Source organism: Camelus ferus, chromosome 5 (genome assembly GCF_009834535.1).
Source record: "Camelus ferus isolate YT-003-E chromosome 5, BCGSAC_Cfer_1.0, whole genome shotgun sequence".
Lineage (NCBI taxonomy): Eukaryota > Metazoa > Chordata > Mammalia > Artiodactyla > Camelidae > Camelus > Camelus ferus.
In genome coordinates, this window is record NC_045700.1 from 28,679,134 (window position 1) to 28,705,686 (window position 26,553).

General features: G+C 41.6%; 1 protein-coding gene across 1 annotated transcript in view; it reads left to right on the forward strand.

Annotated features, from left to right (window-relative positions):
* LYPD6 (LY6/PLAUR domain containing 6) overlaps positions 1-25,901 on the forward strand; it is a 114,395-nt gene extending 88,494 nt beyond the window's left edge. The window contains 5 exon segments of the mRNA XM_032479419.1: positions 1,202-1,390; positions 8,960-9,058; positions 21,026-21,156; positions 23,006-23,116; positions 23,118-25,901. Coding sequence (XP_032335310.1) covers positions 1,273-1,390; positions 8,960-9,058; positions 21,026-21,156; positions 23,006-23,116; positions 23,118-23,174 — 516 coding nt within the window. The 5' untranslated portion in view covers positions 1,202-1,272 and the 3' untranslated portion in view covers positions 23,175-25,901.
* The last annotated feature ends 652 nt before the right edge of the window (positions 25,902-26,553 follow it).

The window sequence follows — 26,553 nt, forward strand, 5'->3', positions numbered from 1 at the left end:
TACTCTTGGTCTATTTGTTTTGACAGAATAATTTTAGAATCATTTTGTTATGCTATTTAAAATATCTCATTGAATATTTATATTAAAACCTGTAAACAAAATGTCCAAATTATGTTTTTTTAGCCAATTTAAAATAAAGTGAGTATCTATCTTGCCCCCTTGCCTGGCGTCTGAATGATGGCATTTGGAAAAATAGTAGAACATGAGCAACAGACTCTAGAGAAAAGCAGTAAGGTGGCAAGCAAATAGCACATACAAATTAAGATATATGCCTCCCTTCCAAGTAAGCTAGGCAGTCCAACCCTAGGGAAAGATTTTACTGCTCTCAATTTTAATTGAAAGGGGCAGAGTCAGAATAAAGATTAAAATGATGATTACTTAAATTACTTAAATGACAGTGACACCTTGATCCTGTTTCTTCAGGGTTTATTTATACACTTTGAATCAGTCTTTGGAAGAATATAGTATCACCTAGTGTTTAAAAATGTGGACTCCTGAGCCAGACTGCCCAAGTTTGAATCAATTCCTCTCCTTATTTGCTGGACTTCAGTTTACTCACAGTGAGATGGTAACAGTGCGGACCTCACAGGGTGGTGAGGAGATAACATAGCTGATACACATAAAGGACTTTAACAGTGCCCAGCCAGTGTTAGCCATGGTAAGGAGATTTTGAGCTATAAAGAGACATTTTGGTTCAAGAGAGGCCAGTGTACCTACATGTCTTTTTTTCCCTCCCCTGGATCTGGAAGCTTACCATGTGCAGGTTTGCAGGGCAGCTCGACCCAGGCAGGCTGCCCTCTCGCACCAGCTCTTCGCCGTCAGCAAGGAAATGTGTCTGAGCTTCTGCACCTGACTTCCTTATTGTTGCATTCTGGCAGCGGTCCCCTGGCCTCCTGGCAAAAATAGCTGGATTTCATTAAAATTCCATCTCTCACGATACCATCTCTGCTGGATATTAGAGGCGACTGCTACCAGTGGAGCCTTAGCAACCTAATTAAGAATAGATTTGGGCTGAAATTTTCTAAGTGCTGTGCAATCACAGTCTATAAAGTTGCTCTCCATGTCTCCCCACTCCCACGGGCCCTGGGCTCTCTGCTCCTCCCCAGCTCGTCCTGCCTGCACGGGAGCTCGGCTGTCTCCCGACGGGGCTTTCCTGAATTGGACACTGAGATGACTCTTGCTTTGTATTTTTCTATTTCAGGTGCGAGTCCTCTTTCATCGTCCCAAGTCCCCGCTCCCCAGCCCCCTGGATGAGTGACACCTGGGTCTGCCATGGAAGCTGGCCCTGCCCTGGCCTGGCTCCTGCTCCTGAGTCTGCTGGCTGATTGTCTGAAAGCCACTCAGTCCCGAGACTTCACCGTGAAAGACATTGTCTACCTCCACCCTTCAAGTAAGGCTCTGTTCTCTCCGCTGTGGAAAGGTCACTTGACTTCAAATAAGATTTGAAAGTTGAGAAAGGGCCAGCAGGAGGCAGCCTTTCAGGCAGGGGAAACCTTGGTGCGGGTGCTACCAAAACACGCTGTATGTTTCACCGTCCCCTTTTTATAGGCTGTTTGTTTTTATTTTAAGTTAAATTATTAGGCATGTTGGCTCTGTTCCCTGCACCGTCACTCTGATTCTGAGCATCCTTCCCTCTGACTCGTGCCAGCCCTTGGTCAGTTATCAAAGTGAACTGCCGTGTCCCGGGAGGAAGGTGTTTGTAAAAGATCAGGCCTTTATAGGCAAGATAATAGCTGGTCTTCCTGTCTGTGCATCTAATTTCTCAGTTTCAGCATAATTGCCTCCCATCACTTCCTAGTCCCTATCCCTTTCGGTTTCCTGTGTTTCAGAATTACCTAGGGAGTGCTTAGTAATGTGCATCCCAGGTCCCTTCCCTGCAGTGTCTGACTGCATGTATCTGGGGTGGTCCTGGTGGATTTTTGCTTTCAGCAAGAATTTCAGGTTCTGCTGCTGCTGTTAATATTCTAAAGATCACACTTTGGGAAACAGCAGCTTTATTTCCTCTTTTAGTCACCATCTCTGTATTTATCTCATCTCTCTTATTTTTACTTGACCCTCTCTGGATTGCCCCTGTGGTGGCTGAGATCTGGGTGTGTTGTGCGAGTGCTGAGCTTAGCATTTGCCCTGGTTTGCGTTACTTATTTGAAATGTTTTGTTCAACAAACTCGTTCTGAGCACCTACTGTATGTCAAGTGTTGTGATGGGCACGAAAGAACTAAATGCAAATCAGCCATAGTCCTTACTTGTGGGGATCTTGTGATCACTTAGACTCCCTCAATGCCTCAGGGTTTGAATATTTAACATTGAGGTGTTCTGGTTAAGTGAGAGGTGAGTCCGAGGAATACACAGAGGCTTGGAGGCCACCTGACCTTGGGCCAGCACCTCGCTCAGCTGCTTCCTACCCTTCTGACTTGAAATAAATTCCCTAACTTTGTGAAGACTGAATAAAAGAATGCAGACAAAGCACTTCGCGCTGAGAGCCATAGTAAATGCTCAGTAAACGTTAGGGGGCTTTTTTAAAGTATTGATTTCTCCGTTTCTAAGGTGGTTAAAATAATACATACCCTGTAGCATTATTTTGTGGACTAGAAATAGTACCTGCAAAACGCTAGGCACACGCATAGCAGGCAGCCGGCTGCTTGTAACAACAAACACATGGTGGTGTTGTAGTCGGCCCCCACAGTAAACTGAGGATGCTGAACATATCTCACTAATTTTTTAACTCCAAATCTACTTTTGACAGGCAGCAGATAGGTTTTTTAGACTTGTTCTTACGGGGAGGTTTATTTTAGTAACATTCATGAAAAGAAGGTGCCTTGATAGTTTCTCTGTTTTCCAGGATTGCATTTTGTTCTTTTCTCCAAATAGCCATGCTTTTTTTTTTTTATTAACGTTGGTGAACAAAAACCTTGGTTTCAGTCTCTTGGGTTTGACTGCCAGGACTTTCAGCTTCTGTGAAATTTTCTGTCCACTTCAGTGACAGACTCAGAAGTCACTGGGCGGCAGAACAGAGCCAGGCCCGACCTTCTCTGAGGCTGTGATTGTACATGCAGGGTGGGAAGGAAAATTAAGGGGACTGAATGTAAGTGAACAAGAATGAAATGAACGCACAGACTGCCTCGGCCTCAGTGGTGTGGTCGGCCAGTGCTTGGGTTGAGTGGGCCTGTATTTGGAAAGCCCATTTTAGAACTAGATCCTTGAAGGATGCACTCTATCAGGTCAGAGGAGCCGTTGCTTCTGCTCTTTAGAAGTTGGTGAAAAAGTTCCGCTCACATGACCTGTGTTGATTAAATAGAGCCAGGGCCTGACTGAAAGGAACTCACCATACAGAAAGAATGGTGGCGTTTTCTGATGTGATTTTGGAATACAAAGAAGGGTAGAAGCCACATTGTGTGTAGGTGATTCATCAGCAGGTCTGGGCTGAGTTCTCTTTCAGAGTTTCCAGGACTGGTCACCAGGAGTGTAAGTTCTTACTGGATCGAAGTTTCTGCCAACAGTTCCTACCTGGCCAGAATGTAGTTTACTCTGTCTGCTTTTAAACAGAGTTAACTTCACAATTCTCTGCACTATTTCAAAAGTTTGGGTTTTTTTTTTTTTTTTGCTTTTTTAGACTTTGATTTTTTTTTTATCGGTCCTGGTCCTCTGACCCTGAGAAGCCCCCATTAGACTATGTTTAGATGAAGACATTGCTCCACAGATAAGCAGGTTTCTGTAGAACACAGACCATAAAAAATATATGAAGTGTAGGATTATTTTGATTTTGAATTATTAATATAATTGCCTCACTTTGTAGATGGAGACACAAATAGCTTTCCCAGGGTCAGCGAGTGAGGCAGATTCCATTAATGTTAGATAGCGCTCAGAACCTGCCCTAGGAGAAGCGCAGAGATGCTGCAGTCGTGAGAAGACACACGCGTTTTCTCCACCAAACATAAACTCACTTCTCCGGGCCCCGAACAGCCCTCGGAGATAAGAAGTGGGGTGAGATTGGAACCCAGCTTGAGAAAGTTCATCCTCCCATGACTAATCTCCTTTGCTCTCTGGTTCTCTAATCTTTGAAACATCTAAGCCTTTAAAAGAAATAAACTTTATGGCTTTCGAACTTGAGGCACTGTCCTCAATAACATTCATTTCTATAATTTGTATGAGTTTTCTTTTTCTTTCTCATGTGAAAAATGATGAATTTCTTCCTAGCCCATGACTAAAGTACCCAAGCCTAATAAAAACCTTCAAAGCAGGAGTTAGTATTAGGAGAAATGGAGCTAATACTTGGTTATTAGACCTTATACAAGATAGCAGAATTGAACATCCTAAGTGGCTTCAACCTGCTCTTGGCCTCCATTTCTTTCCTTGTAATAGAAACCTTTCCTGAGAAATTCAATATTCCTCTGGTTGCATATTCTGAGTCTTTCCTTAATCACATCGACCAAAGAGCTGTATCTCTGCAGGGGGCTTGTTTATGCCCAGAAAGCCTGGCGAAGTTATCCTGTCATTCTACACTACCTAAGTCTTAGGTAGGCAGGGGACTTTCTAGACAGCTCCCAGGAAATGCATTTCTATCAGAAATACGTGTACAGTATTAAAATTATACTGACAAAATTTTGTTGCCTCATGGACTGAAAAGGAAAGTCAATTTATTAGATTTCTAGAAATTTTATATTTACATCCAGTTTCCAAAAACAATGGAGATTAACTTGGCAATAATTAAAACAAACACAAAAAAGTTTGGTTGCGTTACACATCAGCATACATTTCAAAACAAGATTCTCTTCTCACCACTGGTTTTGGTAACTGAAGGCCTTTGTCCAGGTAAAAGTTCCAAGAGGTGGAAACAAAGACGAAATCTTTTCCTGATGCCTTACAAATGAATTGTGGTTGGTTGAACTACGGCTGACCATGAGAGTTAATGGACAGGTTATATTACAGGAAGTAACTGGGCACTTTGGCATTTCTTTTTTTCTTTACAATCGCCTTCTCTTGAGGGACCAAGGACTTATGCCCTGAAATACAGAGGACTAAGCTTTATTAACTCTGTGATCAGGAGCCAAATTAGATTCATTCACAGCTGGGGCCACAACGATTTGAAAGCCTACTTGCTCTGTACTGCTTTGAAGTAACAAAGAAGAAAATAGCACCTCTCTTAGGAACCTCTTTCCGTCCTTTTTAAATAAATTTCTTTATCAGATGCAGTATCAGTTAGCAAGTTACTGGAGATAGTTGTTCATCTGTGGACTTGGTTTTCTGGCTAAATATTTCCAGGGGGGGAATTTAACCATTACTTGGTATTGTGCTATAATTATTGACTCAAAGTTGAGTCTGTTTATAGAGATTTGTCACTGAAAAGGGTTTGATTATTCACTGATCGGTACTACCTGCGAAGGCGGAAATAACAAGTTCCTATAAGCAAATATTGGACTGTAGTCATTGAAAATGCACACAGATATGAAGTTGTGGATTTAAAAATAAAACTCACCGCAAATAAGATCATTCGGTGAATTGTCAGTGATAAATGCCGATAAACACATTCGGAGATAAATGATTTTAAACAAAACCTCATTTGGCTACTATAGTGTTTTGGCTCATAGTCCTGTTTAAATTTGGATGTACTTTGAGTTAATTTCAGAGTCAAGGCCTACTTGTGAACGAAATAGCAGTGTTTAAAATACGTCACTAGTCTTACAAAAGATAATTTTGAAGAGTCTGTTAATCCAGATTTGGGAACACTACAACTGATTCATGCTAGGTTCTCAATAAGTTTATTCTTGGAACGGCTGGATAGTCAATCTTCATTCAAAGTTCTTAATTTATCTCTTTGATGGGAAAGTTTCCAGGAATAACTAATCCAACATTCCAGCTCAAAGTTTTACTGGCTGAAGTGACAGACAGATAAAATTGGCTACTCTAGTGAATTAATCATGCAAACTGAAGTATTATGGTTAGTTTGCAGTCATAAACCTTGGTGCATATGAACATTTTTTGAAAAATGCTGTTCTTTGACAAATCATTTACATCCTTTTTCTCAAAACTCCTACTTTACCAACTCCAAATTTCACAAACTATTTTAAAGTTCTATCTTTTACACTATATATTAAATATTTTAAAGTCAATAGTGAAACTATTTTTTAATGTATCCAATCAGGATAATTCCCTGAAATAGTTTGTATGTTTTTTTTGTAATGGTATTTATAAAAATAAGCGACTTAAAATGTCCATAAGAATACTGAATGACTGCAGAATATGAGAACCTGTTTATTTTAAATTCTTCAGGCATGTGCTTACCTAAACTAGAATCTTTTTTATAGCTAAGTAACTGTAATTGATAAAGAGAGACTTGTTTACAATTACTAGAATTATGACTGATTACATTTAACTTAACATACCAAATAATCCTAGTTAATTTAATGTCTAAGATGCCTCAGGGTTCCTTAAAGCATCTCAAAGTTAGCTGGAGATCCAATGAACTTTTATAATTTGTTAAATACTTATTTACTTAACCAAAGATTTTAAAAGCAAATACAGATTGCTTAAAGGCCAAGAATCACACACAATCTGTTATTAGAAGCAGAATTTCAAGAAAACTTCTTCTTAACAGAGAATAAAACTGCAGTCTTGTATTAACCTATTTTTAATAACAAATTTTTTTACCTAATTAAATTTAATCCAACCTTAGAAAATCCTGAATCTTTTAACTCAATTGTAACCCATACTCTCTAGGTGGTGGGATGTGAAGATAGAAAAATTACCTGTATGTAGTTTTACAACATGGTTTACTTCTGTTTTCTTAGAATTAGATAAGAGGGAGGACGTGTTTAACCAGAGTGAAATTTTCATGTTGGGCTGCAGCAGCTGGATGGCTCTGCCTGAGCGGCTTTCCACCGCTCATTTTTAAGAGGATCCCCGTACTCACTATCATTCTGTTCACGAACTCGAGTCCTTGGCCACTCTGAGGAGCGTAGAACTCTCAGATGCACCCATTAAAAGCTCCAGTTACCTGTCTTTTGTAGACAGCGTGTGACTTGTGATCGTGTTAGGTATTGGCTATTGTCAGAATCGGCTCTGTGAAATACTGCAGGCAAGTGCGAGGAGGAGCAGCTATTCCAGGCAAGGTGAAAATCAAAGTTCTGTCAGGCCCATAATTCTGGCCTTAAGCTGCTGCCTCCTTCTTCATTTATTTTTGATCACATACTTAATTGGTTCCATGTGGGCAAAGCAATTTACCCTGAGATGATTATTTCCGCCAGTGGGACCTGCAGGCTCAGCCATCTGCGAGGGAGAACAGTTGGTTCCTGCAGATGAAGTGTTTACATGTTTGCAGCTTTCCAAGAGGCCAGGTACTTGTACAAATTAAAACACACACACACACACACACACACACACACACACACACACACACACAGGTTCTGTTCATGACAGGCAAAACTCTAAGCAGCAAAGCAAGCAAATGATTTGAACTAAGCAGCAAGTGAAGGTACCTCAGGGAGAAGGGCAGAGACAGGCCTGGCGTGACATGTGGCTCCTTGTCCATAGATGCCAAGGGGACCCTCGTGTGCTGGACACTCTAGAGCCTGACTGTTGCCGACACATCCCTCCCTGAACACAGACACAAGGCAAAGAATGCCCATACCTGGAGGACATCCCTGCAGAAGGCAGGAAGAGGCAGCTCAGGGTGGGGAATGGAGCGGATAGATAAGAGGGACTTTCTGGAATTATGCATCCAGCGAGCTGGAGCTAGGAGCCTCAGGGCATCCACATCCTTATGTCCCCTCAGCTCGCTGCCCCATGGACACTGGACATGGGCCCCTGAGGAAGGTCACCTCTGCACAGGCAGCGTAAATTTTAGCCATGAAGACTCTTCTCTTAGCTGATACTGTCTGTCCACTGAGATTCTTAACCATGTCAGTTCTAACCAGATAAAATATTAGATTGAACCAAAGAAATTTTGTAGGTAAGAAATGATCAAACATCAAGAAATTGTTAATGATTGAACCTAATATTTATATTTACATGTTGATGTGTCTACATAAGTTGACACATAAAAATAAATCATAGGAAATCCAGAGTGCCTTTTTTTAATTGTCATTTTTATTGAGATTATTTTTGATTCATCACCAGTTGTAAGAAATGATACACAGAGATTCAATATACACTTACTTTACTGGATTTCACCCAATGGTAACATTTTGAAAAACTGTAAAATAATATCATACCAGGTTATTGACAGTGGTACATTAATCCATCAGTCTTATTCAGACTTCCCGTTTTACTTGTGTCCATTTGCATGTGTGTGTATTTAGTTCTACATAATTTTATCACATGGAGGTTTGTGTATCCACCACCAAGTCTAAACACTAAATGGCTTCAATAGCACAAGGATTCCCCCTGTTGGCCTCACTCCCATATCCCTCTGACCCTCCCCACCATCACACCCACCTGTAACCCCTGGCAACAACTAATCTTGTCTTCATTTCTAAAATTTTCTCATTTAAAAAATGTCACATAAGTGGAATTATACAGTATATAACTCCTTGGGATTGACTTTTTTCACTCAGCATAATTTCCTGGAAATTCATCCAAGCTGTTGAATGTATGAATACTTCATTTTTATTGCTGACTAGTGTTCTGTGGTATGGGTGTACCACAGTTTGTTTACCCTTCACGCATTGAAGGACATCTGGGTTGTTTTCAGATTGTGGCTATTACAGGTAAAGTTGCTGTGAACATTTGTGTACAGGTTTTTGTGTGAATGCAAGTTTTTATTTCTCAGGGATACATGCCCAAGAGTGCAATTGCTGAGTCATACGACAGTTGCATGTTTAGTGTTTGTTTTGGTATTTTTTTGAAGAAACTGTCAGTCTATTTTGAGAATCCTTTTTAAAAAATGAAAATGTCTAACTTCACAAGGCAGGATTCTGTGCTCCATCTAAAAAAATTGAATCTTTTCTCTTGATCCTTTTTGTAGCCACACCATACCCTGGTGGATTCAAGTGTTTCACCTGTGAAAAGGCAGCAGACAATTATGAGTGCAACCGATGGGCGCCAGACATCTACTGTCCTCGAGGTAAACTCTCACAGACACATTGAGGTCCCCAGAGCTGTCTGCAAGCCAACAGCCTGTTGACGATGATGCAGGTGCAGAGAGAAGCGTGCTGCCTTCTTACCCCCTTCTCTTTTCTAAGGCTACTAGTAGATCTTTTACTGCCACATCAGTAACTGACCATCAGAGACTCTCAGACATATAAACTGATCTGTAGGATTGCCCCCTTTCTTGCAAAGCATCATTGGAGCTCCAAAAGAGGTAAGTGATCCTTCTCACCCCCGGGCCCGCCAAATGCAGGACAAGAAGAGAACCACCAGCCTGTAATCCACTCTTTGAAGCATTAGTCATTGCACAGTAACTTCCTTTAAGTAAAAATGTGAATTGGTGTTCATATAAAGATTCCATTTATTACACATCTTGCCAGAGGCTTCTATCCTGAGATTGCATGAAAGCTAGCCTTCTAAATGTCATCATTGCACAAATAAAAACTCTGAGCTTTTTAAACTATTAAGTTCTCTTTGAAGGATGAGATGGATACCAAATCGAAGCATGAAATTTTGACCCAAAGGCTCATTTCAAAATGAAGTCGATGTTTTGTATTCATCTCTCTTTTATCCTGTTGAATAAAAAAGATGGTTGCATTTGGATATGGAGTCTAATAGCTAGCTGTTCTATTTTTGAAGGAAAGTCAATCCATTTGAGGGGGAGATGATGAGCATGGGATATTTTATGGACAAATGTTTGAGCGAGGAGTTAGATATGCAAGGATATCCCTGTAACAAAGGCTTTGCTGCTAGCTCTAATTCAGTTGTGAAACATCACTGAACACACCACCCCAAATCTGTGATTGTTCAGCAAACGCTAGCGCTCCTGAACTCACCCCAGTGGAAGGCACTCTGTTTCCCCTGGAGGACTGGACATCCGGAGAGTGTGGGAACTGAGGGAAGAGACAGGTGGCAGCTACCTAAGCCAGCACTGTTTATTTAATCCATGAGTCTGCACCCAGACTGCCCAGGAGAAATACCCATGGGTCTTTCTGAAATCACCGGAACCTGTGTCCAGCCTAGACCAGGGGTTTGGAAACGTCAGCATGACCATCAGTCCCTGGAGGGCTTATTAAAACACAGGTTTCTGCCCCCACTTCTGCCTCCCCGCTCCTTCCTAGTTTCCGATTCAGTAGGTCTGAGATGAGGCCTGAGAATTTGCGTTTCTAAAGCATTCCCCAGTGATGCAGATGCTGCCTGTCTGGAGACCAGGTATTAAGAATCCCAGCTCTACACCAGTTTGAGCTGGCATCTCTGAGATTAGGGCCTTGCATCAGGGAAATCAAATATCCCAGATGATTCAAATGAACTGTCAGGGCAAGAGGCACTGGGAGCTCCTCTCCTCACTCATAGAAAGTGAAATCATGTTTTCATTTCTAGATTCCTCTTGTTTACTTTGAGGTAGAGATGTTAGTAGGGTCCCAATAGACCACAGGGAAGAGGAAAACGTGGAGACCCTGAAGATCAGCTGTTAAGATCAGCTGTTAATCTTGTGAGTACATAAGCTAGGTGTCCAGCTATGCAGGTAATCAAAGAAAGGTCCCATCTGCACTGCCGTCTGCAGTCACGTGCTCCTTTAGGAATGAGCCGTGTTTTCTAACGTTCCCACTACAGAATGAACGTTTGGGTGGGTTGCTGATAGACCAGTTAAACCACTGCTTCTCACAGTTGGCGGCCCTTTGAAATCACAGGGGGAAACACTGACGTCTGGTCTCTTCCCAGAGATTCCTATTTAAATGGTACGTGTGCAGCTAGGCATATGGAGTTTTAAAGGTTCCCCAGGTGGGTCTAATAGGCAACAAAATTTGAGAACCATTGTAAACAGTGACTTTGGACAAAAACAGGATGGTTTGCTTGGATAGCCGATAACCTTTGGACTGGTTCCTGCTGGGACAAAGCTGGCAGATGAGCTTTTGAAACTGTTGCCACTGGTCAGAGCGACCTTACAGGAAACCCAACAGTGCTTCTCTCGGGACTGCCGGCAGAGTTGATGCAGAGGGAAGGGAGCGGCTGTGAACCGGTGCTCTCCTGGGCTTTGGGCTGTATGTCACAGGGGCCCAGTCCAGGTCTGAAGGTGTGCAAGGATATCCTGTCACAAAGGAGAAGCAGGGACCCGTAGCGCTGTGCTGGAGTTCCATTCCAGAAAAGACAGAGTTCTCTCTAGATGCTTTCTTTCGAGGTCAGAATCTATCCTTCTAAAATACAGATGCCTGGAAGTATCCCAGGGCTTTACACAATTTCTCCTCCCCCCCTTCTCTTTTCTCCCTCTTATCTTTCTGTCCTGAAATTTCTGTCCTGGAAAGTGATGCCCCGAGGTTCAAGACACAGAAGCACCATGCCAGGCCCTCAGGGGGATTATGCGGTGAAAGACAGGAATCTGGTTTCTTCTTTCAAGGAGCCCGCAGTTGAGTCCGGGAGATAAGATCTGAACGTATCAAATGTCAAAAATAGCAGGACAAAAGCAAGTGCCCAGTGAAACATGGCATTAAATGCTGTGGAGGTTTAAGGGAAGACTTGCTCTTTGGGGCTGAGGCCAGTGACAGCATCTTGGGCTGGGGAGAGACAGCAGCCTGGCAGGTGGGCGACGAAGGCACAGAGTGAAGAGCGCTTGTGCTCCGGGAAGTCACTCAGAGCAGGGGGCATGGCGTGCGCCCCAGTGGGCTCCGCAGGCAGGGGACACCTGAACTGGGTGGAGCAGAATGTGCTGGGGAGAAGTCGGCTCAAATAGGGGAGCCAGGCTATTTTTGTGGGGCCTTGAACATCAGGTAAGGAGTGAGGACTAACGCTGTAACCTGAGAAGAGATGATTTCTTCTCCAGCAACGTTTTCCATTAGCCATCCACCCTTCCTCTGGGTTTTCTCCAGATTTTTCTAACAAAAATAATGTCATTATTATTAGATTAAGATTTAAAATTTGTCTACCATAAACTCCTGATGAACACTACTTTTTTTTTTTTTTCTGTTTCTTATTAATTTATTGGAAGCAGCTATAAACTTCCAGCAGGCTTCGTAAGGGCAGTTCAGTAACTGCTATGGAAAGACATCCTGGCTTTCTGGGACATTCCTGGTTTTTCTTTTTCTCTTTTTGGTAGTGTGTGTGTGTGATATATATTTAACTAGGTTCTAATTATCACATGATGTGAAAAGTAACTGGTTGAAAGTGACAAAAAATCAGTTCATGTAAGTATTTAATTTTATCTCTATGGAATAAGCTTGCATCCCAAATTGCTTAGAAGATTGACTGGATTTCAAGCTCCCCATCACTTCTGACTTTTGAAATGTGTGTTCTGTAAGTACGTCCTCCTCCATTACACTGTTATTGCCTCTGGCACTCACAGATTCATAGGACCATACTCCTTCCCAAGAAATGAGAATTTCAGATGCCCTCCATCATGGACAGCCATTGCTTCACCTCCTCAGCTTCCATTTAGTCTTCGGTCCCTGAGCACTTCCTCTACAATAACCTTAATTTCATCAGCCGCTCGTTATAAATCTATGCAATTTTCTTGACTCTGTGAACCAGAAAGGGAAAGGATCTTGAAATCCTATTCTGTGAGGGACCAGAGTTGGGGGTCCCCTGCTCAGCTCCACGAGGTTTTGCCTGTGACTTTTCTCTGTGCTGTGAGATTAAAAGCTCCTTGAGACAGGGACTGTCTAAGTGTTTATTACGAGTTGGTGGAATTAAATGTCAAGTCAAAAACACTGCAGTTTTTTTAAAAGGCTTGTTCTGTGGAGGATACCTCAGCCGCCAAGGCTTTTATGTTCCTTCTTAATTATGAAGTGCAGATGCCTCCCTCGAAGGCAAAATCTTCATTGGAAATTATTGTTGATAGAAAGTCAGACCAAGAGAAATCTTGAAATAGAGGATGCATATCCTTTTGGTTCCAGCTTCTACGCAGTTCACTATTTTTCTGTGAAAGTGAAGAGAAATCTGGGCATGCCCTTGGCAGCTCTTTCTCTATCCGTTACCTGGTATAAGCAGGGAATATAAATGTGATCTCCAGCTCAAGTGAAGACAAGCCCCACGGTTACAGATTTTCAGGACAGACTTCTTTATTGTTGACTTTTTTTAGACCGAGTGCAGGCTGAGACAGACAACCTTTTTGTTTACTTAAGGGTGGATTTTTTCCTCCTCACTTTTAGACAGCCTGACCCGTAGGATCTAGCTCTTCAAGGTTTCTACCATTATACAGAGTTCTCTACCTCTGCACCCCGTGAGGACCCAAGATCTTGAATCTCCTTATAGTTTATCTATTAACCCTCCCCTCTCCCACCAGAGTAGAGAACTCAGTACCTAACCCAGGGTTGGCCCCTGGGATTCCCCTTACTTTCTGGAGAGTTCATTTGTACATTTATAAAAGGTAGTGGTTGTATGTAATCCAACACTTCTGGCTGCTACGTAATGAGGTGATACGCAGATGATCTATCCTGTCATATTGCTAAAGGGAAGTCTTTGACTTCCTCCTTTTTCTAAAACAAACATTTTAAAGTTAAAATTTATCATACATTCTGGAAAGCGACTAGATCGTAAGTGCACAGCTGCTTGGCTTTTCACCATGTGAACATGCTGCGTGTCTGCCACTCATGTTAAGCAGTAGATCCCCAGAAGGCCACTGGGATCCCCTCATCGTTTCACCCCGCCTCCCAAAAGTAATGCACTCATGACTGTCATGCAGCTTTATATAAATGGAGCCACACAGAATGTCCTCCTTTCTTTCCCACACTCTGTGTGTGAAGTTCATCTCCGTGTTTTGCGAGCAGCAGGGTCATTCTTTCTCACAGACATGTAGCAGATCAGCATATGGATGTACTAAGTTCATCCATTCCACTGTTGACAGGCTTTTGGATTGTTTCCCGATTCTGAGTGCTGCGAGCACCGTCTACCTGTCTTTTGGCGCACATATGTCTGCGCTTCTGTTGGGTCCGTCCCAGGAGGCGGGGCTGCCGGGCACGCGACACTCGTTTTGTGGTTTTCCTGGCCACTGCCTAGCGGGTCCGCAGAGCCGCCGTACCAGCTCGCAGCCTCCCCGGCAGGGCCTGAGAGTCCCAGTTGCTGCACAGCCTTGCCAACACTTAGTATGGACAGAAGCAATGGAGGCTAGACGTGGATGGGATGACATCTTTGAAGCACTGAAATATGTAACTGCCCACCTAGGATTCTATTCTCAGACTGTCAGCCTTGTCTCCTGGCTGCCCGGCTAGCTCTGAATTCCTGTTTGTGCCTCTCAATTCCCTCGAGACTGACGAAGGCCCCCGCATAGCTTCTCTGCTCCTCCGCAGGGCTTTCTGCCCGGCTTCTCAGCCTCTTCACCTGTGCAGCTTTTCAGTCAGCAAGTGCTCTGGGGAGAGCAGGTAGAGGATGTCGGGCCCAACTTAGTGCGCTGTTGGTTTTGGTTTTGCTGGTATCTTGCCCTTCAAATCCTGTTCGCCTTGGTAGCGCGCCTGTGCTTTCACGTGATCTTTGTTACCATTGTTTTCGTTTTACCCAGCTATTTTAGTTTTGTCCTACTGTTTCTTGGTAAGAAGGCACAAGGTAGTTCATCTCAGGTGGCACTGTAATTCTCAGATTCACTCTTTCATTAGAATTTTTTAACCGGAAGTTCTATTAGCCTAAACAAAATTTTTTTCTGTGCTCGAAAGCATCTGACCTACTCCAGTTCACAGTGTTTTTGCCCAAATATTTTCTGTTAACACAATTGCATCGGATAGGAAGTAACTATTTGATGCTTTTGTCTTATTGCTTTTATCTTAACTCCTGTCCACTATAAAGTCCTGTTTATCCTCATTACCTTTCCATACTTTGTCAGCCACCTTTTTGGCCTTTGTCTGGAAATAAGTACATTGCTTTCTGAATTTCAGTGATTTACTTTAAAAGAGAGGTTCCTCAGCTGCGTGTGTCACCTCTCCTTAAGAGGTGTGGACGATGTTTTTGAAAAAGAGAGAAGTATCTGGTAGTTTTTTCAACAGATGCTGACTGCAGGATAAAGGAGAGCAATTATGACTTAATCTGGTTGATAAGTACTTATTTATTTTTAATTTCTGCCTTGAGGAATTTCCTCCTTGGGACAAGAAAAGAAAAAGATAATTGTTAAGGGTCTATGGCTAGCAGTGAATAGGACTGGGAAAGCCAAGAGATTGATCTGGTGCCTGGATACCAGAGCAGGTGATAATTCCTAATTAGGGTACACTTTAAATAATTCAGCTTATCTGCAACTCATTTGTAGTTCATTCTTCTCAAATGTCTGTTTTCTTTCATCTTAGATTCTTTTTTCTTTCACTTTCATTTAACTGAACGTAAAATTGAGTTATGCATACATAATATAGATATACCCACAGAATAGTGAACAGCATGATGAATTTTCACAAATGAGCCCACTGTGTAAGCAGCACCCAGATTAAGAAATTGACCATTTTCAGCAGCCCAGAAGCTTCTCGTTTGTCTATATTCAGCCTCTATCTTTACCACCAAGTGTCCTGTTATGGGCTAAATTGTATCCTCCCAAATTCATATATTCACTCCAGAACCCACCCTCCCAAATGTAACTGTGTTTGAAGATGGTAAGTAAAAATATGTCTTGGACAATACAGTATGGCTGTTCTTCTCCCCTTGAGTTTTCTAAATTAAGTTTGATAGTTGAAGCAAAAATTGTAATGCTGTCTAATGTGGTTCTAAATGTACGTAAGGGATTATATAAGACAATTATACTACAAACAAGAGAGGGTAACAAGACATGAAGAGAAGTAAGATTCTACCCTTCATTTGAACTGATAAAATGATGCCAACAGACTGTAAGAAGTTATGCATATAATTTAATACCTAGAGCAACCTCTCAAAAAAAACAGTAACAAAGAAATATACTCAAAAACATGATAGATAAAGCAAAATGGAATTCTAAAAAATCTTCAAGTAACCCACAGGAATGCAGGAAAAAAATAGAGATGCAAAAAACCCCAGAACAAACAGAAAATAAAAATTAAAATGACAGAATTAAGTGCTACAATATAAATAATTACATTGAATGTAAAATTAAAAGAAATGAGTTGGCAGGGTGTATTAAAACACATGACCCAACTGTATGCTTCTGTCAGAAATTAACTTCAAAGGTAATACAATAGGCAAATTGAAAGTAAAAGGGTGGAAAAATATATTATGTAAACATGAATCAAAAGATTTCAGAGCAAACAAAATTACTAAAGGCAGAGTGGAACATTATATAATGATATAAGGGTCAATCCATGAAGAAGACATAACAATCTTAAGGAGTGTATGCACCAAATAACAGAACTGAAAAATATGTGAATGATAGAAATAAAAGGAGAAACAGATAAATCTACAAATATAGTTGGAAACTTCAGTACAACTCTCTCAACATCTAGATAGAACTAGACAGAAAACCAGCCAGGATATGAAAGAACTCAACAGTACAATCAACCAATAGGACCCAATGGACATTTATAGAATACTCTACCGATAACGGCAGAATACACGTTCTTTTCAAGTGTGCATGGACCATATGCCAGGATAAACCATATCTTGGGCCATAAGACAAACCTCAACAAAGTTTTACAGATTGAAATCATACAGAGTGTGTTCTCTGACACACTGGCATCAAACTAAAAATCAGTAACAGACGAATAACAGGAAGATCATCAAACACCTGGAAACTAAACAACACACTTCTAAATAGTCCATGAATCAAAGATGAAGTCTTAAGGCAAATATAAAAAGGCAATGAACTGAGTGAAAATGAAAACACAACACATCAAAATGTGTGGGGCGCAGTGAAAGCCATGCTGAGAGGGAAACTGACAGCACTAAATGCATCTGTTAGAGAAGAGGAAGATCAGTCATCTAAGCTTGCTAGTAGTTCAATAATCCCTAATAAGCTGACGTTTTTCTAAATTTTTAGAAAAGAGAGCATCTAAAATGAACACAAAACTAACCAGAAGGAAGGAAATAGTAACAATAAGGGCAAAAATCAATGGAGAAAAACAATAAAGAGGGTAATAAGGGAATACTGTGAGCGACTAGAAACGTAAGTTGGACAGTTTAGATGAAATGGTCCACACCAAAACACCAACTACCAAAAGTAACCCCAGTTTAAATAGGTAATAGTTACAGGGCTAGTTAAATTTAAGAAAGTTAGATTTGTAATTTAAAATCCTCCGCCGCCAAAATCACCAGGCCCAGATGATTTCACTGGAGTATTCTGTCAAATTTTTAAAGACAAATTCACACCAATGCTACACAATCTCTTCCAGAAAATAGAAGGGCATGGAACGCTTCTCTCTTCACTTCATGAATCTAGAATTACCCTGAATCCAAAACCAGACAAAGACAGTACCAAAGAACTCCCACAATCGCAAACATCTTTAATAAAATATTACAAAATAGAATTTAGCAATATATAAAACAATTATGCACCATGACAAAGTGTGGCTTATTCCAGGGTTGCAGACAGTCATTGCAGTGGAAGACCTGGAAGTTGCTGGCAGGGTGTAAGGGGTTAAGTGCACAGCAATCAGGCAGGGAGTGTGCCCCCAGATGCCACTAGCCTTTTGTTTTTCAATATAATTTGTGATATTATGACGGATTTTCCTCTCATTGATTTTCTTGCTCCTGGTGAATTGTTCTCGAGTGTCACTCTGATCATTACATGTGTTTGTTAAAGAGACCAAAACTAGCAGGGCCACACAGATAACTGAGTGGTGAGAAAGCCTGTTACCAGGAAGTTAGTCATTTTCAATTCAAATCAGTTTATGTGTATTTTGCATAAATACAGCTTCTGTTATTGGAAACTGAATATCAGTAGGTCAGTGGAAATTTGCATTTTATCCTTGAACCTTTTAAAAAAATGTTTTTGTTTGTTTTTTTAATTTAAGTTTATAGTCAGTTTATAATGCTGTGTCAGTTTCTGATGTACAGCATAATGTTTCAGTCATACATATGCATGCATATATTCCTTTTCATATTCCTTTTTATTACAGGTTACTACAAGATATTGAATATAGTTCCCTGTGCTATACAATAGAAACTTGTAATTTATCTCCTTGAACCTTTTTTTGACTTCAGAACTAGGCTGCGGAATTTCTGTATGTTTGTGGGTGTATGTGTGAATTTCATAAAAAGTATATTTCATGTTTGCCAATAGTTGCTTACGCTCTCTTACCCAGTTCTGATTTTAGTTGAATACCTGTGAGTCTCACAGTGAAAGACTTCTGTTTCACAACCTCTGGGAATTCCATGCAGTTACAGAATATGAGATTTTAGAGTCTGAAACTAACCTGGTAGAAATTCAAATCCATCTTTTATCTTTTAGATAAAAGCCTTTGAAATCCTTTTAGTGTGAAGTTATCAGCAGTCTTGAGTCTCGTATAACCTCATTACTAACCCAAGGATCATTCAAAATGCATGGTGAGTAGGACTCTGTGGCTGAAACTCAGTTTTTATCAATTCTACCATCCAGTGATAAGCCACATGTGGTCCACCTCGTTTTCTGCAAGGGAAATTCTGCCTGCTTGCCCCCACCCCCCTTGGAGATCACAATACAGATTTAAGGCTCTCACAAGTTATCCACTAAAGAAACCTGTCCAATTTTATTTGAGCATTTGTAAAATTTATTTAACCGCAGACCCTTTTTCCACATTAACATTTCATAACTCGCCTAGGGGTTTTGTGAGATAAGAAGAGGAATGGATACTTTTAAGGGACTGATGCTTCAGATTTGAGGTCTCTACTGCTGGAAGTAATGGGGTGTCTTTGTTTTATGGATTGGACTCGGTGAGTGTAAGAAATACTTGTATCCAGCCTCATCACCCTTTTCCCCCCAGAATGGCAAGCACTGGTTTATTAGGCACTGAGCTTTTGCATATTTTCCTGGGGGAAAAAAAAAAGGCTCATCAATTGTTTTTTCTACTTTCATTTAATGGAATGAGCATCCAGATAATAAATTAAAAGTTTGTTATGGACATAAAAGTATGAGCAGAAAGTAGTTATATCAAGTTCACCAATTGTTATGTTAAGGCTTACCTAAAACAAGATCATTCAATAGTTGAGGGACAAATCTCATTTCCAAACCTGAAATCATATAGTGATTTACTTAGTCCATAAATGTATGATCTTATCTGCTCAGATTTACATTTGGAGCAATAAAACCTCTGGCAGCTGCTCCTGGTTGTCTGCGGAAGAGGAGACAGGAGATAAGAACATTCCTGTTTTTACTGCTTTTTTGAACATCTGAAGCTGGGGTGGGGGTGAGAAAGGCGTCCCTAGCCTGGCCATAAACATCCAAATCTGATACTAAGGAAGTAAACCAGTGCTCTTTGGAAGATGTGGTAAACCTCTCAGGGCACTGGCCTCCTGTTAAGCCCTGCTAAAGGCTTAAAAATAACTGTAAAAACTATCATGCCACCTCCTCTCCATCAGAAAAGCAATCATTCCAATTTTGAAATATTTTAGAGCTTTGGGAGAATCACTATCAGGTGCAAAACTTTCAAGTTTTCTTATGAGCTCATGGTGTGATCTTACTTACCCCACTCAAAGAGCTCCCTAGGATTCTGAAGAAGCTAGAGACTGCCTTGACCTGACCGCAAATGATGAAATTCTGATTGAGGTGCCATGTGGGGGCAGCAGTTACGGGGGGATATTGACCCTTACTCAGCCCAGGTACACACACCCCTGTCGGGCAAGTTTCCGCCCTTAGGAAGACGCAGGTTCCTGTCAGGTGGGGGTGTCTGGGAAGAGCGTTAAAACCCCTGAAGTTTCATGATCCCCAGCATGTGTCAGTGTGGTCTGAATTAGCTCATTCCTAGGGTCTAAAATTCCTGAGCTTGCTTCTTTTGACATTAGTGCTTTGGTGAGGCGAACTTTTCATTGCCTAATAAATAATATCATAGAAGGCCGTAATTCCATATTAGCCACTAAATATCCAAAATGTATAAAGCATGCAAAGTTAGGTCCAAGATATGGATGAAAAACAGCTCAGTGACATTTCTTAGGAATTACTCCTTTTTTTTTTTTTTTCAGTCTGAAAGTGAAGCAGGAACATTCTCCTAAATCCCAGGCTTAGAAAGCTGAGCACTGCCTGAAGGTCTTAAAGAATTACATCGACAAAGCCATTTTTCTTTGGGTTTTAAATTGCAAATAAAAAAAATTCTCCATGGAATTTTGGAAGAAATCTCAATGTTTTAGACTCTAGAATCTCATTTCATGGTCTTCATCTGCCTTTTTGGAAAGATCCTGGGATCATGTTGGGGAGAAATGGTGCTCTTCACTGTGGAACACCTGTTTTTTGGGGTTAGTTCTGTACCATCTTGAGTTTTAGGATCCGGTGTGCTCCTAGGCAAGAAGTTCTTTCTTTTGGATAAAAGCCTTTCCTCCAGATACAATAAATCTGTTTGTAACCATTCTGTCTTACTTGGGACTAGCCATTTTCCAAGCACGTGCCCGCGCCCGCACGTACACACACACACACACACACACACACACACACAGCCCCCTTCACTACCGTCTTTTCTTTCCTTGAAGATCTTTGTTACCTGCCTCACTTTTTTTTCTTTTAACCCTGTGTTCATTGAACGTTTTCACCCCTTCATCTTCCTGAAAATTGCTGATTCTCACATCCTAAACCATCACTCCAAACCTCTCCTTCCCTAAAAAGAAAAACCAATACTTTGTTGGAAGACAAAGAGTGATACTGCTGGGTCTTGGTTTATGGGGATCATATGAGCAGAGACAGTCTTCTTCAGAAGGCTGCCTTTCTACCACGGGGAAGTGGATCTCTCCAAGGAGATCTCTGGTGTTGTATATAAACCTAACACAGTGCACATTCCATGTGCTGCTGAGTTTCCAGGGCTTGTGGTGTTGACACTCCTGTTGTGTTCCATCCAGGCAGGATGGGCTAACATTTGCCATCTCAATTAAACTGTATTTTCTCTGTTAACAGAGACTAGATACTGCTACACTCAGCACACGATGGAAGTCACAGGAAACAGCATCTCTGTCACCAAACGCTGTGTTCCCCTGGAAGACTGCTTGTCCACTGGCTGCAGAGACTCCGAGCATGAAGGCCACAAGGTCTGGGCAACAAAGCAAGTGACTGGTACAGCCTAGCCAGCTTCCTCCTCCCCAAACGCCCGCCAGTGCACACAAGCAAATTCTCACCCCACCATGTAGGCTGGCTCTTGACTGCCTTTGCTTCCTTCCCTGTTGGTGTCGAAAGCATATAAATTTATACTGGGGCATAGGATAACCAGCATAAATTATGTGAACACAGCACCAAGAGGGTATTGAAAATTATTGCCAGACCTTTCTTCACTCAGAAGAAAGTATTAAAGCTACAGAAGGGCGAGGAGCGAGGAGCAGTGATGCCCCGGGACGGAGCAGCGATGCCCCATGGTGGAGCAGTGCAGATGTGCCCTCGGTTCATTTAGCTGCAGGTGGCCAAGGCAGTGTCGCTTGGATGACTTTCTGTGAAGTGAGGCTCGTGTCTTCATTGGATGCTGAGTTGGGGAGGGCGTTCCTTTGAGCAGTGACCAGAGAACCATCTCGTTGTGGGTTTACTTTCCTTAAACGCCATCTGGTGCCAAGCGCTCAGTGCAAAACACACTTCAAACGCAGCCTTGAAGGAGAATGTAGAGTATCAGGAAAAGGCACCCCGACTCTCCCACTGGTCGTTTCCAGCTGGCTGTGCATGTGATCTTGTATATCAGCCCTTGATCTTTGTTTGAAGTCTGCCCACCCGTCCCCACCAGGCTGCCTTCCTGGTGGTTTGGGGGCAGCTCCCAGTCTCACTGTTAGTAGGGGCTTCTTTCTCTTAATAAGATGCCCAGTTTTCAAGCAACTTGTCAAGTACACTAAATTATTTTCCTAGTTTTTTTTTTTTTTGAGAGGTAATTGTCATTCCTAATAACTAAAATATGAAAGTACACCCACAGGTTTTCCATGGCCCCCCTCAAGCTAATCTCATCTCTCAGGCATTATGGTGGCTACTTTACCAAGGAGGAAGCTACCAGAGAAGTGACATCATGTGCTCAGCTGATAACCACTAGTAAATGACAGAGACAGAATTCAAAATCACTTCTGACCTCTAGTTTCTCTCCTGAACATTACAATGTCTTCCTAGCCCGTGTCAACCGGGACCAAACTCAGACCTCTGCAGGATAATGCCTGTATAGGATATTAAGTACCACAGAGGTTTTCAAACGTTACTGTGCACAGGAACCACTCAGGGATCTTGTTAACATGCAGATTCTAATTTGCTAAATTCGGGACGAGGTTTGAGATTCTGCAATTCTAATAAGTTCCCAGTTGATGCTGAGGCTACTATACTTTGTGTAGCCATGGCCTAAAGTAATTTCTGTCAATAATCTTTTGGGTTTTTTTTTTTTCAATTATGATGCATGAGGAAAGCAGTGTAAAGCAGGAGTAATTGCATAAATGAAAACCCTTCAAATTTTAACTCACCCATGGGAATGGAGATAATTCTGCAGAAAGTTTGAATGATAGTAAATATTTAAGTTTAAATTAACTAGGTTGTAGCCACTTCACTTTCACGGTGAAGACTCAGCAAATCAAAGTTTACCATGAGAGCCTCTCTGAGAAAGGTAAGTATTACAATTCCCATTTCACAGAATAGCTGAGACCTAGGAAGCCTGTGAAACCATGCAATAACCACATGGCAAGATGTCAAAAACAGACCTATATCCCTAGAAGTTTAGTCTGGAAGGGGGGTTTTACTTTGACTACATTGCTTCCAGATTAAATTTCATACCACTTTCTCAAATGCAGGGTTGCTGTCTCCTTTGTAGAACAGGTCATTTTCACTAGTTTTGCCATGAGAGAAAGAGTTCTTTCAAAAATCTCCGTCCACTTCCCAGACCAGCCAGCTCCTCATCACCCTTTTTTTTCTCTCCATTTCTTCCAGGTCTGCACTTCCTGTTGTGAAGGAAATATCTGCAACTTGCCACTCCCCCGAAATGAAACCGATGCCACATTTGCCACGACGTCACCCATAAATCAGACAAACGGGCATCCTGCACTGCGTGTCAGTGATAGTGTCCTGCTTGTGGGTGTGGTTGGGACTCACGTTATAGCAATTCAGAGGCACCAGGTGTCATAGCGATCCACTAGGCTCTCGATGGTCCATAGTCATGCATGAGTCGTTGGCCCGACCATTGCCACACACGCGAAACCACAACACTCATGGTGTCTTCACGGCCAAGCACGACCACTCCCCATGAGGAACGAGCATTACTTCATTGTAGTCATTTCAAGCATCCAAGCAGGCTGCCCCCAAAACAGACCTGAGTCCTATACCATAAACCTTTGTTTTCCCTCCAAGAAATAGTTCTACATTTACTGAGATTTGGGGCTCTTAATTCAGAATACATGCACAAGTCACAGGAGGTCTTGGGACCCTCAGAGATGTTGGGTGGTATGTTACATGGACACATATAGATCTGTGTTCTTCCAGAGAAAGGTACAGGTTTAAGTACAATTATGAATTCATTTATAGCTTTAGAGTTTCAAAACTGTGCTTCCCAAATGAATGGACTATTTTCTTGGAGATTCTGACCAAGTCCCTAGAAAAGTAGTAAGCAGTTTCAGTCGTCCTAATATTTAAGTGTCCCAATAATTCTCCTCGTAACGATGGGAATATTTCCTCTGCTCTGCATGGGACATAAAAAAGGCAATCATAAAAGTTGGTTGTATTGGGGGAAGGGTGGCTGGAGAAGGAGTTTTCCCAACTTAATGGAATCGGCATCGGTAAGGTGGCTGTTTGTCCCTTCATGGTGTTGATGAGACTGGCCTTGATTGGGCAGCTGATTGAGATCCTGAATTCTACTTGGACCAATGGGTGTCCAAAGAACGTGAAAGCAGGATGGGGTTATTTCCTCTGGTCATAGTGTCTATTCAGGCATAGCTAATCCAGACGGAGGGTTTCAAAATGAAAAGAAGGAGATGGGTGGAGCTGATGCTAGTTCATTGTGAGGACCCACTAAGTGTCTCAGCCAAGTCTTTCTTCTGCCATTTATGCTGTCAAAGAGCCCTCTCTGCTCTTCCTCTTCCAAATCCCCAGTGACTTCAGGGAGAATCTCCTGCATTAAGTTGTCTCCAGATTAATCGCGAAAGAAGACGTGATATCTTAGGATAAGAAGCAGGTGGACCAGTGGGGTGATGGTGAGACTAGTAAAGAGATCCAGTGAAAAGTTTTTATTTCTTTTAGATGCTTGCTTTCTTATATTTTTTGGCATCCCAGGTTATAATTTTTTCTTCTTCCTTATAAATCATTTATACAATATTTATTTTTGTATGGCATAACTAGAAACTAAAATATATTGTAAAAGATTCTTTATTCTGAACAAGACGATCAAATTAGAATACATATTTTTCAACAGTGGTAGAGCTTGTAAAATATGTTTGTTGAAAGTTATCTATAATACTTGCACCAGTGTTGAAAAAAGTTAACTTATGTTGTGAGCAAGAGTAATGCACTGGCCTCAAGGTTCTTGCTCATGGTTTCCTCAGTGGTGTTGTCCCAGAAGTATTCAGGTGGTGACCGTCACTGGTTGAGTTTCTCTGCAGGGTTTTGGGGTGTATTTGTGTGAACTTCGGAGGACTTGTTGCTGATCAGGAGGACGCTGTTGTCAGGGTCCATCTGCCTTGCACAGGCTCATAAAATGAGACCCCTTCAGGGACCAAATATGAACTGACAGCAGTAACTCTGATACAAAATAATCTCAATTGCATCAAATGGCCTTAATTCAGAATTTGGTAAGCTGATCTATATGTTGCTTACAATTGGAGTTGGGGAAGCAGAGGGAGAGAAAGCAAGACATTTCTTGAGCACCTCTTATGTGCCAGACGCTAAGCACTTTACATAAGTTAGGTCCTTAAATCCCTGCAAGAACCCTATGAATAGTGTTACTAGTATTTACACATTGCAGATGAAGGTACTGAGGCTCTAAGAAGCTCAATAACGTGAAGCCTTTCCTTCGGATTTAGGTTATATGGGATGAGGTGGGATCAAACAGGAAGGGAAGTTGGAATTCCAGGTCTGACATTATGGGAATTTGTCCATCTCATCATATGGCATTTCTTTAGTCCTGCTTCTACAGGATGTCATTTGTGGGTGTCCCCAGACCATGTTTTCTCTTTGAGGGGTGGAGGTATGGTTTCCTCATTCATTCCTTTTGCTATCAGAGAGAAGACAGTTTGATCCTACGTCTGAAGATGCTAGAAGACAATGAAAATTTGATGTTGTACATATCGGCAAATACATTTCTGTGCATGGGTCACTCTCCACTGACACCTTCCAAATACTGCATGTGATTAGAAGAAGAGATAAAGTCCAAATCTTGGTTCTTCATGAGAAGCACCACTCCAAAGCCTCCCTGCCTGGTGTGCAGGGGACAGGTCCACAACGGTGCAGACTCACCTGCCACCCCGGGGGTCACTGCAAACTCCACACAGATGTGGCTGCGTGCACCCCATGTGCCTGTCAGAATGGCTGGTGTTTCATTCTCTTCAAAGAAAGTGATTTGCTCACCATCCCCAGCCTCAAGGAGCCAAGAAAGGGCCATTCATGTGGAAGGCCCAGGACTGGTCATCCATCTGACTTTTCTACCACATTAAACTTTACACTAAGTCCTACCATCGGTGAGGGCTTGAAGTGCAAAGAGCCACCATGTGTATATTAGCCTATGTGCCATTTATTTATTTTGAGACGCCCCACCATGTTCATGCTGATATGGGATTAATGCCTAAATTTTGTAAATATTGTACATTTTGTAAATCAATGAATAAAGGTTTTAAGTGTATCTTACCAGACTCCTCCCTGCAAACGTATAGACCAATCAATGATTAAGGCACCCAGGTAATAGACAAGGCATCGACTTAGCGTCACAGGGAACTTCCTTCCAGGAGGTCACTTTTTAGTTGTACAGACAAGAATATATGCATGCAAAGACACAAGGTAATTCATCCATGCCAAATGGTTCATACCGACAGTAAGTACTGCAGAAAATCAAAGAAGGAAAGATTACCAGACCTTTCAATCAGATCTGCAGTTTCCCTAGAACATTTTCTTTATTAAATTAGGAAATATAAAAAGGTATGTGTGTATATGTGTCCGTGTCTGTATGCATCTATATACTTAGATACGATCCCATTCGCTCTTTATTTTTAAACCTTATTCTGTTCTTGGGGTGAATTACATTAGGGATGATACAGTAGGAAACATTTTTCCCTGATGGTTTCTTCTGCAACAGAAAACAAACATTTGAATAACATAAATGTCATTTTCACCTATGCAATTAATTTATCACATTTTTCTTAGTAAAACAAGAGACATTGAAAATGACCTTGAAAAACTCCAGCTCATTTATGATTCTTGGTTATTCTTTAACACCCTATATTTTGAAATTTCCAGGGAAATAACATTGTTTCCCCAAAGTTGGAAGTTTTCTATTA